Source organism: Taeniopygia guttata, chromosome 33 (genome assembly GCF_048771995.1).
Source record: "Taeniopygia guttata chromosome 33, bTaeGut7.mat, whole genome shotgun sequence".
Lineage (NCBI taxonomy): Eukaryota > Metazoa > Chordata > Aves > Passeriformes > Estrildidae > Taeniopygia > Taeniopygia guttata.
The window spans coordinates 707,458-725,058 of NC_133058.1; the positions used below are offsets into that span (position 1 = coordinate 707,458).

At 61.2% G+C, this 17,601-nt stretch overlaps 1 protein-coding gene across 1 annotated transcript; it reads right to left on the reverse strand.

Annotated features, from left to right (window-relative positions):
* Positions 1-73: 73 nt before the first annotated feature.
* Positions 74-17,520, reverse strand: PPP2R1A (protein phosphatase 2 scaffold subunit Aalpha). The gene is made up of 15 exons (XM_072920753.1): positions 17,361-17,520; positions 16,671-16,761; positions 16,326-16,426; positions 14,958-15,190; positions 13,369-13,516; positions 11,757-11,912; positions 10,449-10,563; positions 9,749-9,819; positions 8,010-8,144; positions 5,602-5,775; positions 4,431-4,491; positions 3,253-3,407; positions 2,139-2,281; positions 1,065-1,156; positions 74-258 (listed from the first exon to the last, which is right to left on the reverse strand). Exons 1-15 carry the CDS (start codon positions 17,436-17,438, stop codon positions 242-244), a joined length of 1,770 nt encoding a protein of 589 aa, XP_072776854.1. The 5' UTR covers positions 17,439-17,520; the 3' UTR covers positions 74-241.
* Positions 17,521-17,601: the final 81 nt, after the last annotated feature.

A 17,601-nucleotide genomic window follows, 5' to 3' on the forward strand; every position in this document is an offset into this window, starting at 1 on the left:
GGAGGGGCGCGTTTCGAACCACGTGACCCGCGCTGCCACCGCCCCTCCCCCCCCCCAATAAACGACACCGGAGCCTCGTTGTGGTTTTTATTAACGGCGAAACCATCGTTAATTAATTATTAATTAATGAGTTAATGAACCAACAGCTGGGTGGGGGATGGGGGGAGGGGTGGCACCGTCCTGGGGTGGGGGAGGGGCGGTCACAGCGCCGGTCACATGCGGGGGGGTCCGGGGGGAGGGGTCAGGCCAGCGCCAGCACTGCGGGGGAGGGGAGAGAAGCGTTACCTGGGCACACCTGGGCACACCTGGGCTGCCCCACAGGTGTCCTGTGACCCCCATTGTCTCTCCAGGTGTGCTCTGTGGCCTCGTGTCACCCCCCAGGTGTACCCAGATGTCCCAAATATCCCCAGGTGTGCCCCAGGTGTGCCCAGGTGTGTCCCTGGTGTGCCCAAGTCTCCTTCTCAGGTGTCCCAGATCCCCCCCAGGTGTGCCCAGGTGTGCCCAGGTGTGCCCAAGTGTGCCCAGGTGTGCCCAAGTCTCCCTCTCAGGTGTCCCAGGTCCCCCCCAGGTGTGCCCAGGTGTCCCAAATATCCCCAGGTGTGCCCAGCTCCCCTCAGGTGTCCCCCCAGATGTGTTCCAGGTGTGCCCCAGGTGTGCCCCAGCTCCTCCCCAGTGTGCCCCAGGTGTGCCCCAGGTGTGCCCAGGTGTGCCCAGGTGTGCTCAAGTCTCCCTCTCAGGTGTCCCAGATCCCCCCCAGGTGTGCCCAGCTCCCCTCAGGTGTCCCCCCAGATGCCCCCAGGTGTGTTCCAGGTGTGCCCCAGCTCCTCCCCAGTGTGCCCAGGTGCCCCCCCAGGTGTGCCCAGGTGCCCCCAGGTGTGCCCCAGGTGTGCCCAATCTCCCTCTCAGGTGTCCCAGATCCCCTCCAGGTGTGCCCAGGTGTCCCAAATATCCCCAGGTGTACCACAGGTGTGCCCCAGGTGTGCCCAGCTCCCCCCAGGTGTGCCCCAGCTCCCCCCCAGGTGTGCCCAGGTGCCCCCCCAGGTGTGCCCAGGTGTGCCCCTCACCTGTCAGCGCCTCCTGAGCGAAGTATTTGACGTCGACGTCCTGGTCCTGTGTCAGCTTCTCCAGCACCGGCTTCACCTCGGTCTGCAGCGTCCTGCAGGTGAGGGACAGGTGAGACACAGACAGGTGAGACAGGTGAGATAGGGACAGGTGAGACAGGTGAGATACAGGTGGGACAGGTGAGATATGGACAGGTGAGATATGGACAGGTGAGATATGGACAGGTGAGGGACAGGTGAGGGACAGGTGAGATATGGACAGGTGAGGGACAGGTGAGACAGGCGAGACACAGATGAGACAGGGAGAGGTGAGGGACAGGTGAGGGATAGGTGAGACAGGTGAGATATGGACAGGTGAGACAGGCGAGGTGAGATAGGGCAGGTGAGACAGGTAAGGAACAGGTGAGAGGTGAGATATGGACAGGTGAGACAGGTGTGGGACCCAAACCCACTATAACCCAGTCCTAACCAGTACACCCAGTATAAACCAGTACAAACCAGTATAACCCACTAAAACTGGTCCAAACCAGTGCTCCCAGTCCAAACCAGTCCAAACCAGTATAAACCAGTAAGAACCAGTACCCGCTGTCCAGGATGGGCCCGATGCGCTGCAGCTCACACCAGTACACCCAGTACAAACCAGTACAAACCAGTATAAACCAGTACAAACCAGTATAACCCACTAAAACTGGTCCAAACCAGTGCTCCCAGTCCAAACCAGTATAAACCAGTATAAACCAGTACCCACTGTCCAGGGTGGGCCCGATGCGCTGCAGCTCACACCAGTACACCCAGTATAAACCAGTATAAACCACTATAACCCACTAAAACCCAGTAAAACCAGTCCAAACCGGTGCTCCCAGTCCAAACCAGTATAAACCAGTCCAAACCAGTATAAACCAGTATAGACCAGTACCCGCTGTCCAGGATGGGCCCGATGTGCTGCAGCCCACACCAGTAAACCCAGTATAAACCAGTACAAACCAGTATAACCAGTATAACCCAGTAAAACCAGTGCAAACCAGTGCAAACCAGTGCTCCCAGTACAGACCAGTATAAACCAGTAAGGACCAGTACCCGCTGTCCAGGATGGGCCCGATGCGCTGCAGGGACTTGGCCACGTTGAAGCGAACGTTGGCCACGGCGTCGGCGGCCATGCGCAGCACGGTGGGCAACATCTGCGTGGTGGTCACCTCCTGCCCGCACACCTCCGACAGCACCTGCGCAGGTGAGACACAGGTGAGAGACAGGTGAGAGACGGACAGGTGAGATATGGACAGGTGGGACAGGTGAGATATGGACAGGTGAGACAAGTCACATAGGTTAGATATGGACAGGTGAGATACAGGTGAGATACAGGTGAGACACGGACAGGTGAGATACAGGTGGGACAGGTGAGACATAGACAAGGATTGGGGATGTCCATCACTCATGCCCAGGTGTGCCCAGGTGTGCCCAGGTGTGTTCCTATCCCTCCCAGGTGTGCCCAGGTGTGTTTCTGTCCCTCCCAGGTGTGCCCAGGTGTGTTCCTATCCCTCCCAGGTGTGCCCAGGTGTGTTCCTATCCCTCCCAGGTGTGCCCAGGTGTGTTTCTGTCCCTCCCAGGTGTGCCCAGGTGTGTTTCTGTCCCTCCCAGGTGTGCCCAGGTGTGCCGTGGCTGTACCCAGCTGCATTCCTGCCCCTCCCAGGTGTGCCCCCAGGTGTGCTGTGGCTGTGCCCAGATGTGTTCCTATCCCTCCCAGGTGTGCCCAGGTGTGCCCAGGTGTGCTGGGGCTGTACCCAGCTGCGTTCCTGCCCCTCCCAGGTGCCCCCAGGTGTGCCCAGGTGTGTTCCTGCCCCTCCCAGGTGTGCCCCCAGGTGTGCCCAGGTGTGCCGTGGCTGTACCCAGGCGTGTTTCTATCCCTCTCAGCTGTACCCAGGAGTGCCCAGGTGTGTTCCTATCCCTCCCAGGTGTGCCCAGGTGTGCCCAGCTGTGTTCCTGCCCCTCCCAGGTGTGCCCAGGTGTGCCCAGGTGTGCCGTGGCTGTACCCAGCTGCGTTCCTGCCCCTCCCAGGTGCCCCCAGGTGCCCCCAGGTGTGCCCAGGTGCCCCCAGGTGTGCCCAGGTGTGCCCAGGTGTGCTGTGGCTGTACCCAGGTGTGCCCAGGTGCCCCCAGGTGCCCCCAGGTGCCCCCAGGTGTGCCCAGGTACGCACGTTGATGCAGAAGAGCGTGGTCATGCGGTGCAGGTAGTTGGGGTCGGCGGCCATGGCCAGCACTTTGGGCACGATGGTGCCCTGCGCCCAGGTGTGCCCGAAGCGCTCCACCAGCTTCCGCAGGTTACTGGTGGCGGCCTCGCGGATGGCGTACACTGCGGGGAAACTAGTATGGACCAGTTTGCACCAGTATAAACCAGTATAGACCAGTACAGACCAGTGTAGATCAATATAAACCAGCACGGACCAGTATAAACCAGTATAGACCAGTATAGATTGATATAAACCAGTACGGATGAGTTCGGACCAGTATAAATCAATACAAACTAATACAGATCAATATAAACTAGTATGGACCAGTACAAACCAGTATAGATCAATATAAACCAGTATGGACCAGTACAGACCAGTACAGACCACTGTGGATCAATATAAACCAGTATGGACCAGTTCGCACCAGTACAGACCAGTATAGACCAGTGTGGATTGATATAAACCAGCACGGACCAGTATAAACCAGTATAAACCAGTATAGATCAGTATAGATCAATATAAACCAGCACGGACCAGTATAAACCAGTACAGACCAGTGTTGATCAATATAAACCAGCACGGACCAGTTCGCACCAGTACAGACCAGTATGGATCAATATAAACCAGCACGGACCAGTTCGCACCAGTGTAAACCAGTATAGATCAATATAAAGCACTGTGAACCAGTATAAACCAGTATAGACCAGCATAGATCAATATGAACCAGTACGGATGAGACCAGACCAGTATAAACCAGTATAGATCAATATAAACTAATACAGATCAATATAAACTGGTATGGACCAGTACAAACCAGTATAGATCAATATAAACCAGTATGGATGAGTTCAGACCAGTATAAACCAGTATAGATCGATATAAAGCACTGCGAACCAGTATAAACCAGTATAGACCAATATAAACCAGTATGGACAATCCCTCCCAGTCTCTCCCAGTCCCTCCCAGTCCCTCCCAGTTCCCCCCCAGTGCCCTCCCAGTCCCTCCCAGTGCCTCCCAGTCCCTCCCAGTGCCTCCCAGTCCCTCCCAGTTCCCTCCCAGTTCCCTCCCAGTCCCTCCCAGTTCCCCCCAGTCCCTCCCAGTTCCCTCCCAGTTCCCTCCCAGTGCCTCCCAGTCCCTCCCAGTACCGTGATCCACCAGCCAGGCCATGCAGAGCGAGTTCAGCTTCTCATCGAAGAACTCCACGCCCTGAGGAGGGGCCGACACCAGTAAGGACCAGTATAAACCAGTACCAACCAGAATAAACACACCCCTCCCAGTATGTCCCAGTCCTCTCCCAGTCCCATCCCAGTATATCCCAGTTCCCTCCCAGTTCCCTCCCAGTATATCCCAGTGCCCTTATACGAGCCCATACAGGACTGTAACCCCCTCCCAGTCCATCCCAGTATATCCCAGTGCCTCCCAGTGCCCCCATATATGGCTCCAACCCCCTCCCAGTCCATCCCAGTCCCTCCCAGTCCATCCCAGTACATCCCAGTGCCCCCATACCAAGCAGTAACTTCACCGCAGCGCCCCATATACGGCTCCAGCTCCCTCCCAGTGCCTCCCAGTATATCCCAGTCCCTCCCAGTGCCCCATACACGGCTCCAGCTCCCTCCCAGTATATCCCAGTGCCCCATACACGTCTCCAGCTCCCTCCCAGTGCCTCCCAGTCCCATCCCAGTACATCCCAGTGCCCCCATACCAAGCAGTAACTTCACCGCAGCGCCCCATATACGGCTCCAGCTCCGTCCCAGTATATCCCAGTGCCTCCCAGTGCCCCATACACGGCTCCAGCTCCCTCCCAGTATACCCCAGTCCCTCCCAACCTTCTCCCGAGTGCCTCCCAGTGCCTCCCTGTATGTCCCAGTCCTCTCCCAGTTCCCTCCCAGTATATCCCAGTGCCCTTATATGAGCCCATACAGGACTGTAACCCCCTCCCAGTCCATCCCAGTATATCCCAGTTCATCCCAGTGCCTCCCAGCTCCCTCCCAGTTCCCTCCCAGTCCCTCCCAGTCCCCCCCAGTTCCCTCCCAGTCCCCTCCCAGTCCCTCCCAGTCCCTCCCAGTCCCCTCCCAGTGCCTCCCAGTCCCTCCCAGTGCCTCCCAGTCCCTCCCAGCTCCCTCCCAGTCCCTCCCAGTATATCCCAGTATATCCCAGTGCCCCCAGTCTCACCAGCTGGCCGGCCAGCAGCGGCATGTACTCGATGATGGCCAGCCGGGCACACCAGAGCCCCCTCCCAGTATATCCCAGTGCCTCCCAGTGCCTCCTAACCTTCTCCCAGTCCCTCCCAGTCCCTCCCAGTGCCCCCAGTCTCACCAGCTGGCCGGCCAGCAGCGGCATGTACTCGATGATGGCCAGCCGCACGCGCCACTTGGCGTCCTCGGCCAGCTCGACGATGGCGGGCAGCAGCGACTGCGAGAGCTGCCGGATGCCGATCACCTCGTTCACGCAGTCCAGGTTGGAGATGATGTTCAGCCGCACCTCGGGGCACTGGGGGCACTGGGGGTTACTGGGGGGGACTGGGAGGGCACTGGGAGGGAACTGGGAGGGACTCGGGGGGACTGGGATAGACTGGGAGGGACTGGGATGGAACTGGGAGGGACTGGGAGGGAATTGCAGTTCACAAATCTGCCACCAGAGGGAGCTACGAAAACACTGGGAGTGCATTGGGGGGAACTGGGGGGGAACTGGGAGGGACTGGGATGGACTGGGAGGGAACTGGGAGGGAGCTGGAGCCGTGTATGGGGCACTGGGATATACTGGGATATACTGGGAGGGAGCTGGAGCCGTGTATGGGGCGCTGCGGTGAAGTTACTGCTTGGTATGGGGGCACTGGGATATACTGGAATGGGACTGGGAGGGACTGGGATGGACTGGGAGGGAGCTGGAGCCGTGTATGGGGCACTGGGAGGGACTGGGATGGACTGGGATATACTGGGATGGACTGGAAGGGGGTTACAGTCCTGTATGGCCTCGTATAAGGGCACTGGGATATACTGGGAGGGAACTGGGAGAGGACTGGGACATACTGGGAGGCACTGGGAGGCACTGGGAGAAGGTTAGGAGGGACTGGGGTATACTGGGATATACTGGGATATACTGGGAGGGAGCTGGAGCCGTGTATGGGGCACTGCAGTGAAGTTACTGCTTGGTATGGGGGCACTGGGATATACTGGGATGGGACTGGGATGGGACTGGGATGGACTGGGAGGGACTGGGAGGGACTGGGAGGAACTGGGAGGGACTGGGAGGGGATTGGGAGGGAACTGGGAGGGACTGGGGGGGACTGGGAGGGAACTGGGAGGGCACTGGGAGGGACTGGGAGGGACTGGGAGGGACTGGGAGGGACTGGGAGGGACTGGGAGGGAACTGGGAGGAACTGGGGGGGACTGGGAGGGACTGGGAGGGAACTGGGAGGAACTGGGGGGGACTGGGAGGGAACTGGGAGGGAACTGGGAGGGACTGGGGGGGACTGGGAGGGACTGGGATGGACTGGGAGGGACTGGGAGGGACTGGGAGGGAACTGGGATATAACGGGAGGGACTGGGAGGCCTCACTGGGATGGGGTGCCAGTGGATGTTGGCTCCCCAGGTGTGCCCAGGTGTGTCAGAGGTATACCCAGGTGTGCCCAGGTGTGCCTGGGTGTGTCACAGGTGTGCCCAGGTGTGCCCAGCTGTGTCACAGGTGTGCCCAGGTGTATCCTCATGTAACCCTAGGTGTTTCTCTGTGTGCCCAGGTGTGTCACAGGTATGCCCAGGTGTGTCACAGCTGTGTCCAGGTGTGCCCAGGTGTGCCAGGTGTGCCCAGGTGTGCCTCACCTCGTCCTTGAGCTGTGCCAGGAACAGGGGCAGCAGGTGCTCCCATGTGTTACCCTGTGTGCCCAGGTGTGTGCCCAGGTGCCCCCAGGTGCCCCCAGGTGCCCCCAGGTGTGCCCAGGTGTGTCAGAGGTATACCCAGGTGTGCCCAGGTGTGCCTCACCTCGTCCTTGAGCTGTGCCAGGAACAGGGGCAGCAGGTGCTCCCATGTGTTACCCTGTGTGCCCAGGTGTGCCAGGTGTGCCCAGGTGCCCCCAGGTGTGCCTCACCTCGTCCTTGAGCTGTGCCAGGAACAGCGGCAGCAGGTGCTCCCATGTGTTACTGTGTGCCCAGGTGTGCCCAGGTGTGTGCCCAGGTGTGCCCAGGTGTGCCTCACCTCGTCCTTGAGCTGTGCCAGGAACAGGGGCAGCAGCTGTGCCCAGGTGTATCCCTGTGTTCCCATGTGTTACCCTGTGTGCCCAGGTGTGCCCAGGTGTGCCCAGGTGTGCCCAGGTGTGTCAGAGGTATACCCAGGTGTGTCACAGGTGTGCCCAGGTGTATCCCCATGTAACCCTAGGTGTTTCTCTGTGTGCCCAGGTGTTCCCAGGTGTGCCCAGGTGTGTTCCCAGGTGTGCCCAGGTGTGCCAGGTGTGCCCAGGTGCCCCCAGGTGTGCCTCACCTCGTCCTTGAGCTGTGCCAGGAACAGGGGCAGCAGGTGCTCCCATGTTTTACCCTGTGTTCCCATGTGTTACCCTGCGTGCCCAGGTGTGCCCAGGTGTGCCCAGGTGTGCCCAGGTGCCTCACCTCGTCCTTGAGCTGTGCCAGGAACAGGGGCAGCAGGTGCTCCCATGTTTTACCCTGTGTCCCCAGGTGTGCCAGGTGTGTCACAGGTGTGCCCAGGTGTGCCAGGTGTGCCCAGGTGTGCCTCACCTCGTCCTTGAGCTGTGCCAGGAACAGGGGCAGCAGGTGCTCCACCGTGTTGTCCTTGCCCAGGATGGGCGACAGCCCCATGATCACCGAGGCCAGCGCCGACTTCACGTGCTGGTTGGCGTCCGACACCAGCTCCTGCCCAGGTGACACAGGTGGGCACAGGTCAGCTCACCTGCTGCCTCTGAGGCCACCAAAGGTGTCCCCGGGGCGTCACAACACACCAGGTGTGCCTTTAAGGTGTCCCCAGGTGTGTCCCACCACCACAGGTGTACCCCCAAGGTGTCCCCAGGTGTCCCCAGGTGTGTCCCACCACCTCAAAGTGTGCCCAGGTGTGTCCCCAGGTGTGTCCCACCACCACAGGTGTGCCACCAAGGTGTCCCCAGGTGTCCCCAGGTGTGTCCCACCACCTCAAAGTGCCCCCAGGTCTGTCCCCAGGTGTGTCCCACCACCACAGGTGTGCCCTCAAGGTGTGCCCAGGTGTGTCCCACCACCACAGGTGTGCCCACAAGGTGTGCTCAGGTGTGTCCCACCACCCCAAAGTGCCCCCAGGTGTGTCCCCAGGTGTGCCCAGGTGTGTCCCACCACCCCAAAGTGTGCCCAGGTGTGCCCACAAGGTGTCCCCAAGTGTGTCCCACCAGTACAGGTGTGCCCACAAGGTGTCCCCAGGTGTGCCCAGGTGTGTCCTACCACTCCAATATGTGCCCAGGTGTGCCCTCAAGGTGTCCCCAGGTGTGTCCCACCACCACAGGTGTGCCCCCAAGGTGTGCCCAGGTGTGTCCCACCACCCGAAAATGTGCCCAGGTGCTCCCAGCTGTACCCCAGGTGCCCCAGATGTGCCCCCAGGTGTGTCCCCAGGTGTGTCCAACCACCCCATGGTGTCCCCAGGTGTGTCCCACCAGTACAGGTGTGCCCACAAGGTGTCCCCAGGTGTCCCCAGGTGTGTCCCACCACCACAGGTGTGCCCTCAAGGTGTCCCCAGGTGTGTCCCACCACCACAGGTGTGCCCACAAGGTGTGTCCCCGCGTGTGTCCCACCTCCCCAGGTGTGCCACCAAGGTGTGCCCAGGTGTGTCCCACCACCACAAGTGTGCCACCAAGGTGTGCCCAGGTGTGTCCCACCACCCCAAAGTGCCCCCAGGTGTGTCCCACCACCCCATGGTGTGCCCAGGTGTGTCCCACCACCACAGGTGTGCCCCCAAGGTGTGCCCAGGTGTGTCCCACCACCACAGGTGTGCCACCAAGGTGTCCCCAGGTGTGCCCAGGTGTGTCCCACCACCCCAAAGTGTGCCCAGGTGCCCCCAGCTGTACCCCAGGTGTGCCCAGGTGACCCAAGTGTGCCCCCAGGTGTGCCCAGGTGTGCCCCCAGCTGTACCCCAGGTGTGCCCCAGGTGTACCCCAGGTGTGCCCCAGGTGTGCCCCAGGTGTGCCCCAGCTGTACCCCAGGTGCCCCAGGTGTGTCCCCAAGTGTGCCCAGGTACCCCCAGCTGTGCCCCAGGTGTGCCCCAGGTGCCCCAGGTGTGCCCCCAGGTGTGCCCCCAGGTGTGCCCCAGGTGTGCCCCAGGTGTGCCCCAGGTGTGCCCCAGGTGTGCCCCAGGTGCCCCAGGTGCCCCCAGGTGCCCCAGGTGCCCCAGCTGTACCCCAGGTGTGCCCAGGTGCCCCAGGTGCCCCCAGGTGCTTATCTATCCCTCTCAGGTGTGCCCAGGTGTGCCCAGGTGCCCCAGGTGTGCCCCGGGCGCTCACCTTGATGCAGGGCAGGATCTGGCCCATGATGACGGCCTCGCGGCAGTCCGGGGACAGGTTCTCGCAGAACTCTGGGGACACCGAGGGGGGGATGAGGAACATCAAAGGTGGGTTGGGGACACCAAATTTTGGGTTGGGCACACCAAAGTTGGGTTGGGGACACCAAGGTGGGGATGAAGAACGTCAAAGTTGGGATGAAAAACATCAAAATTGGGTTGGGGACACCAAATTTGGGTTGAAGAACATCAAGATTGGGTTGGGGACACCAAAGTTGGGTTGGGGACATCAAATTTCGGTTGAAGAACATCAAGAATGGGTTGGGGACACCAAAGTTGGGTTGAAGAACATCAAGAATGGGTTGGGGACACCAAAGTTGGGTTGAAGAACATGAAGATTGGGTTAGTGACATCAAAGTTGGGTTGGGGACACCAGAATTGGGTTGAAGAACATCAAGATTGGGTTGGAGACATCAAGGTTGGCTTGGGGACATCAAAGGTGGGTTGGGAATACCAAATTTGGGTTGAAGGACATCACAGTTGGGTTGGGAACACCAAGATTGGGTTGGAGACACCAAATTTTGGTTTAAGGACACCAAAGTTGGGTTGAAGAACACCAAGATTGGGTTGGGGACACCGAGGTTGGGTCGGTGACCCCAGGGAAGGGTCGGTGACCCCGGGGAGGGGTCGGGGTGGCCGCTGACCTTTGACCTTGTGCGAGGCGGCCGCCCGGACCTCGGCCTCGCAGTCCTTCATCAGGCTCTGGAAGGCGCCCACCAGGTCGGTCTTGGTGATCTCGGGGCCCACGGCGCGCTGCAGCTGCGGGGAGGGGGCCCAGGTGCGTCCAGGTGTGCCCAGGTGTGCCCAGGTGTGCCCAAGTGACCCCAGGTGTGCCCAGGTGCACCCAGGTGTGCCCAGGTGTGCCCAGGTGTGCCCAGGTACACCCAGGTGTGCCCCCAAACATCTCCCAGAGTTCCAAAAATGCCCCAAACCCCAAAAACTCACCCTAAACCTCCCTGAAACCCATGGCCAGGTGTGCCCAGGTGTGCCCAGGTGTCCCCAGGTGTGCCCAGGTGCCCCCAGGTGTGCCCCCAAACATCTCCCAGAGTTCCCAAAATGCCCCAAACCTCCCCCAAACCCCCAAAACTCATCCCAAACCTCCCCCAATCCCATCCCCAGGTGTGCCCAGGTGTGCTCAAGTGTCCCCAGGTACACCCAGGTGTGTCCCCAAACATCTCCCAGTCTTCCCAAAATGCCCCAAACCTCCCCAAAACCCATTCCCAGGTGCCCCCAGGTGCGCCCAGGTGCCCCCAGGTGTGCCCAGGTGTGCCCAGGTGTGCCCAGGTGCACCCAGGTGCACCCAGGTGAGCCAAAACCCCCCCAAAACCCCCATTTTTCACCCGATTTTCACCGAATTTTTTTCATTTCTCCCCTCCCAGGTGCGCCCAGGTGTGCCCAGGTGCCTCCAGGTGTCCCCAGGTACACCCAGGTGTGCCCAGGTGAGCCGAAACCCCCCCAAAACCCCCATTTTTCACCCGATTTTCACCGAATTTTTTTCATTTCTCCCCTCCCAGGTGCCCCCAGGTGCGCCCAGGTGTGCCCAGGTGCACCCAGGTGTCCCCGGGTGCCACCAGGTGCGCCCAGGTGCACCCAGGTGAGCAGAAACCCCCCCAAAACCCCCATTTTTCACCCGATTTTCGCCCAATTTTTTTTGTTCCTCCCCTCCCAGGTGCGCCCAGGTGCCCCCAGGTGCGCCCGGGTGTGCCCAGGTGAGCCGAAACCCCCCCAAAACCCCCATTTATCACCCGATTTTCGCCGAATTTTTTTTGTTCCTCCCCTCCCAGGTGTCCCCAGGTGCCCCCAGGTACACCCAGGTGTGCCCAGGTGAGCCAAAACCCCCCCAAAACCCCCATTTTTCACCCGATTTTCACCCAATTTTTTTTGTTCCTCCCCTCCCAGGTGCCCCCAGGTGTGCCCAGGTGCGCCCAGGTGTGCCCAGGTGCGCCGCCCACCTCGGTGAACTTGTCGGCCACCATGTAGCGCACGCGCCAGGACTTGTCCTCGGCCGCCTGGCGCAGCGTGGGCATCACCAGCCCCTCCAGCTCCTCCTGCGGCAGCAGCTGCGCGATGCTCACGCAGGCCTCCACCGCCAGCAGCCGCACCGAGTCCTGCCCAGGTGTGCACAGGTGAGCACAGGTGAGCCCCAGGTAACCCCAAAACGAGCCTCAGGTAACCCCCAGGTGAGCCCCAGGTAACCCCAAGGTGACCCCCTCTCTATGTGCGGGCCTCCACCGCCAGCAGCCGCACCGAGTCCTGCCCAGGTGAGCGCAGGTGAGCACAGGTGAGCACAGGTAACCCCCAGGTGAGCCCCAGGTAACCCCAAGGTGACCCCCTCTCTATGTGCAGGCCTCCACCGCCAGCAGCCGCACCGAGTCCTGCCCAGGTGAGCACAGGTGAGCCACAGGTAACCCCAAAATGAGCCACAGGTAACCCCCAGGTGAGCCCCAGGTAACCCCCAGGTGAGCCTCAGGTAACCCCAAGGTGACCCCCTCTCTATGTGCGGGCCTCCACCGCCAGCAGCCGCACCGAGTCCTGCCCAGGTGAGCACAGGTGAGCACAGGTGAGCCTCAGGTAACCCCAAAACGAGGCTCAGGTAACCCCCAGGTGAGCCACAGGTAACCCCAAGGTGACCCCCTCTCTATGTGCAGGCCTCCACCGCCAGCAGCCGCACCGAGTCCTGCCCAGGTGTGCCCAGGTGAGCACAGGTAACCCCCAGGTGAGCCACAGGTAACCCCAAAACGAGCCACAGGTAACCCCCAGGTGAGCCACAGGTAACCCCCAGGTGAGCCACAGGTAACCCCCAGGTGAGCCCCAAGTAACCCCAAAACGAGCCTCAGGTAACCCCCAGGTGAGCCCCAGGTAGCCCCAAGGTGACCCCCTCTCTATGTGCGGGCCTCCACCGCCAGCAGCCGCACCGAGTCCTGCCCAGGTGTGCACAGGTGAGCACAGGTGAGCCCCAGGTAACCCCAAAATGAGCCTCAGGTAACCCCAAGGTAACCCCTAGATGCCCTCAGGTGCCCCCCAGGTGTACCCAGGCCCACCCATGTGCACACAGGTAACTCACAGGAACATTCAGACAACCCCTAGGTGCCCACCAGGTGTTCCCCAGGTGTGCCCACCTTCCCCCAGGTGTGCCCAGATAACCCACAGGCATGCCCAGGTAACCCCCAAACGTGCACGGGTGTGCCCAGGTATCTCACAGGAACATTCAGACAACCCCCAGGTGCCCCTGGGCGCCCCCCAGGTGTGCCCACCTTCCTCCAGGTGTCCCCCAGGTGTGCCCAGGTAACCCCAAAACGTGCACAGGTGTGCCCAGGTAACCCCAAAATGTGCCCAGGTGTGCCCAGGTAACCCCAAAACGTGCACAGGTGTGCCCAGGTAACCCCATAATGTGCCCAGGTGTGCCCAGGTAACCCCAAAATGTGCCCAGGTGTGCCCAGGAAACCCACAAAAACGTCTAGGTGCCCGCCAGGTGTCCCCCAGGTGTGCCCACCTTCCCCCAGGTGCCCCCACCTTCCCCCAGGTGCCCCCAGGTGCCCCCAGGTGCGCCCAGGTGCGCCGTACCTGCTCGTCGGAGGCCAGGTTGGAGAACATGGGGATGATCTCGCTCTTGACGTGCTCCAGCTCCAGCACCTTGGCGAACTCGCCCAGCTTGGAGGCGGCCGCGCGCCGCACCATGGGCGTGTCGTCCGAGCACAGGTTCCGGAAGTACCTGCGGGCACACCTGCGTCACCTGGGCGCACCTGGGGGGCGCCTGAGTGCACCTGGGTACACCTGAGTGCACCTGGATACACCTGAGGGGCACCTGAGTGCACCTGAGTACACCTGGGGAACACCTGGATACACCTGAGGGGCACCTGAGTGCACCTGGATACACCTGAGGGGCACCTGAGTGCACCTGAGGGTCACCTATAGATGTGTTGTCCCACCTGAAGTACCTGCGGGCACACCTGCATCACCTGGGGGGCACCAGAGTATGACCCAGGGGCACCTGAGTGCACCTGGATACACCTGAGGGGCACCTGGGTACACCTGGGGGGCACCTGAGTACACCTGGATACACCTGGGGGGCACCTGAGTACACCTGAGGGGCTCCTGAGTGCACCTGGATACACCTGAGGGGCACCTGAGTGCACCTGGGTACACCTGAGGGGCACCTGGGTACACCTGAGGGGCACCTGAGTACACCTGGGTACACCTGAGGGGCACCTGAGTACACCTGGGTACACCTGAGGGGCACCCTAGTACACGTGGATACACCTGAGGGGCACCTGAGTACACCTGAGGGGCTCCTGAGTGCACCTGGATACACCTGCAGGCACACCTGCATCGCCTGGGGGGCTCCTGAGTGCACCTGGATACACCTGAGGGGCACCTGAGTACGTCTGAGGGGCACCTGAGTACACCTGGGTACACCTGAGGGGCACCTGAGTGCACCTGGGTACACCTGAGGGGCACCTGAGTACACCTGGGTACACCTGAGGGGCACCTGAGTACACCTGGGTACACCTGAGGGGCACCTGAGTGCACCTGAGGGGCACCTGAGTACACCTGAATACACCTGGGTACACCTGAGGGGCACCTGGGTACACCTGAGTACGCCTAAGGGTCACCTATGGGTGCGTTGTCCCAGCACAGGTGAGCTCTGGGCACACCTGGGGGCACCTGGGCACAGCTGGGATGGGTTGGTGACCTCATGGTCACCTCAATGACCCTGTGGTCACCTAAGTGACCCTGCGGCCACCTCAATGACCCCAGGCCCACTGCAATGACCCCGTGGTCACCCCAGTGACCCTGTGGCCACCTCAGTGACCCCATGCCCACCTCAGTGACCCCAAACCCACCTCACTGACCCCATACCCACCGCAATGACCCTGTGGTCACCCCAATGACCCCATGCCCACCTCAGTGACCCCAAACCCACCTCAGTGACCCCAAACCCACCCCAGTGACCCCAGGCCCAGTCCAATGACCCCGTGGTCACCCCAGTGACCCCAGGCCCACCTGAATAACCCTGCAGTCACCCCAATGACCCTGTGGTCACCCCAGTGACCCCAAACCCACCCCAGTGCCCCCATGGCCACCCCAATGACCCTGCGGCCACCCCAGTGCCCCCAGCCCCGCGCCCCAGCGGTCAGTGGGTGGTCACTCACTGGCGCAGCTCGGCCTTGACCGGGCTGGACACGCGGGGGTAGCAGACGCTGAAGAGGCCGCAGGCCGAGGTGCGCGACGTGAACCAGTCCCCTCCGGCCAGGCGCTTGACCAGCGGCACGAAGTGACCCTCCAGGTCCGGCGGCGAGTGCTCGTGGGACACGGCCCGCAGCGACTCCACCGCCTTGTCCCGCACCACCGTCTCCTCCACCGTGGCCAGGCTCTCCAGCGGCGGCTGCGGACACACGGACAGTGAGGGGACAGCTGGACATTGGGGGGACAGGTGGACATTGGGTGGACAGGTGGACACAGGGTGGACAGGTGGACACGGGATGGACACAAGAACAAGGGACGGGCAGGTGGACATGGACAGAGGAACATAGTGTGGACAGATGGACATTGGGTGGACAGATGGACATTGGGTGGACAGATGGACATTGGGTGGTCAGATGGACATTGGGTGGACAGATGGACATTGGGTGGTCAGATGGACATTGGGTGGTCAGATGGACATTGGGTGGACAGATGGATGTGGGATGGACAGAGGAACGTGGAAGGTCAGATGGACACGAGATGGACAGAGGAATGTAGCGTGGACAGATGGACATAGCGTGGACAGGTGGACATTGGGTCATCAGATGGACACAGGATGGACAAATGGACACAGGATGGTCAGAGGAACATGGGATGGACGGATGGACACGGGACGGACAGAGAGATGTGGGATGGACAGAGGAACGTAGCACAGACAGGTGGACATTGGGTGGACAGATGGACATTGGGTGGTCAGATGGACATTGGGTGGTCAGATGGACACGGGGTGGACACAGGACGTGGGTTTGGGGCTCCCAGGTGTGTTCCAGCCCTGCCCAGGTGTATTTTGGGGTTCCCCAGGTGTGCTTTTGTCCCCCCAGATGTGGTTTTGGGGTTCCCCAGGTGGGTTTTTGTCCCCCCAGATGTGGTTTTGGGGTTCCCCAGGTGGGTTTTTGTCTCCCCCAGGTGTGTTTCTCTGCCCCAGGTACATTTTCGGGTCCCTCAGGTATATTTTGTCCCCCCAGGTGTGTTTCTCTCCCCCCACAGGTGAGTTTTAGGTTCCCTAAATGTATTTTGGGGTCCCCAGGTGTATGTTGTCCCCCCCCAGGTGTGTTTCTCCCACTGCCCAGGTGAGTTTTAGGGTTCCCCGTGTAGATTTTGGGGTCCCCAGGTACATTTTATCCCCCCCAGGTGTATTTTCTCCCTCCCAGGTGTGTTTCTCTCCCTCCCCAGGTGAGTTTTTGAATACTGAGGTGTGTTTCTCCCCCTCCCAGGTACATTTTGGGGTTCCCAGGTGTGTTTCTCCCCTGCCCAGGTGAGTTTTTGGGGGCTCCTACCAGCAGGCAGTGCACGAACTCGGGTCCCCCCACGAGGGCGGTGAAGGTGCCCAACTGCTCCGCCAGGGCCAGCAGCACCTCGTCCTCATCGTAGATGGTGTCTGCGACCCCACAGGTGACACACCTGTCACTCACCTGTCCCCTCCACACCTGTCAATCACCCCACGCCCCGCCCACCTCCCCAAATCCTGCCCACTCCTCCCCCACACAGCAAGATTTTGGCTGATTTTTGAGATTCCCACCGGAATTTTCCCACCTTTCCAGCCTGCCCCGCCCTCACCTGGATTTTGGAGACCCCACCCCTCCCAAATTTTGGGATTTTCCCCCAAAATTTTGCCATTTTACCGGTGAGGAAAGGGAGCAGCTCGCTGCGGGTTCGCTCCACGCCCAGCGCCAGCGCGATGGTTGACAGCTTCTTGATGCTGTTGAGGCGTAGCTGGTGACGGGGAAAATGGGGGAAATTCAGAAAAATTCGGGAAAAATCCGTAAAAAATAAAAAAATGAGGGAATAACCCCCTCATGATGAGAAAACCCCGCCCCCAGAGCGGCGCAGCCAATCAGGAACGGCGTCTCACGGCTCCGCAGCACCGCGGTAGAGAAGAGGCTTCTGATTGGCTCCGGTAAGCCCCGCCCATACCGGCGGCAGCCAATGGAAGGACGCGCTGTCGCATTTTCGCGCTGCCCCGCCGCTAGGGGGCGCTGCGCCGGGCGGGGCGATTCCCCCCCCCCCCGCCTCAGACCGCTGCGGACCAATCAAAACGCGCCTAACAAACCCAGACCGCCCCTCCAGCCAATCAGAGCGCGCCTTTCACCGCAATCCCCCAACCGCCCCACACATGTAACGCCGCCGCCCATTCGCCCGCGCCTGAGGGGACCGGGCCGCCTCATCCAATCAGCGCGGCCGTCTCATGGCGGCCATCACCAGCGGGGCCGCGGCCAGCGGGCGATGGCGGCCGGGCCCCGGTAGCCGCGGAAAAAGGCCCCGAAGCCCCGGAAAAGCCCGGAGGTGCCGTGTCGGTGCCCCGGCAGCGGTACCTGCACGTCTTCGTTGCGGAGCTCGTCGATGAGCACCGCGATGGGGTAAAGCGAATCGTCGCCGTCCGCCGCCGCCATCTTCGCCGCCGCCGCCGCCCCGGCTCTGAGGGGCCGCACGGGGCCGCCCGCTCCGCGGGTGCAGGGCTTCCGCGGCGCTGATTGGTCGGCGCCGCCGCAGCGCCCGCCTGGCGGCTCTTCCCATTGGTTCAGGGTGCTGTCTGTCGGTTGAAGCCCCGCCCAT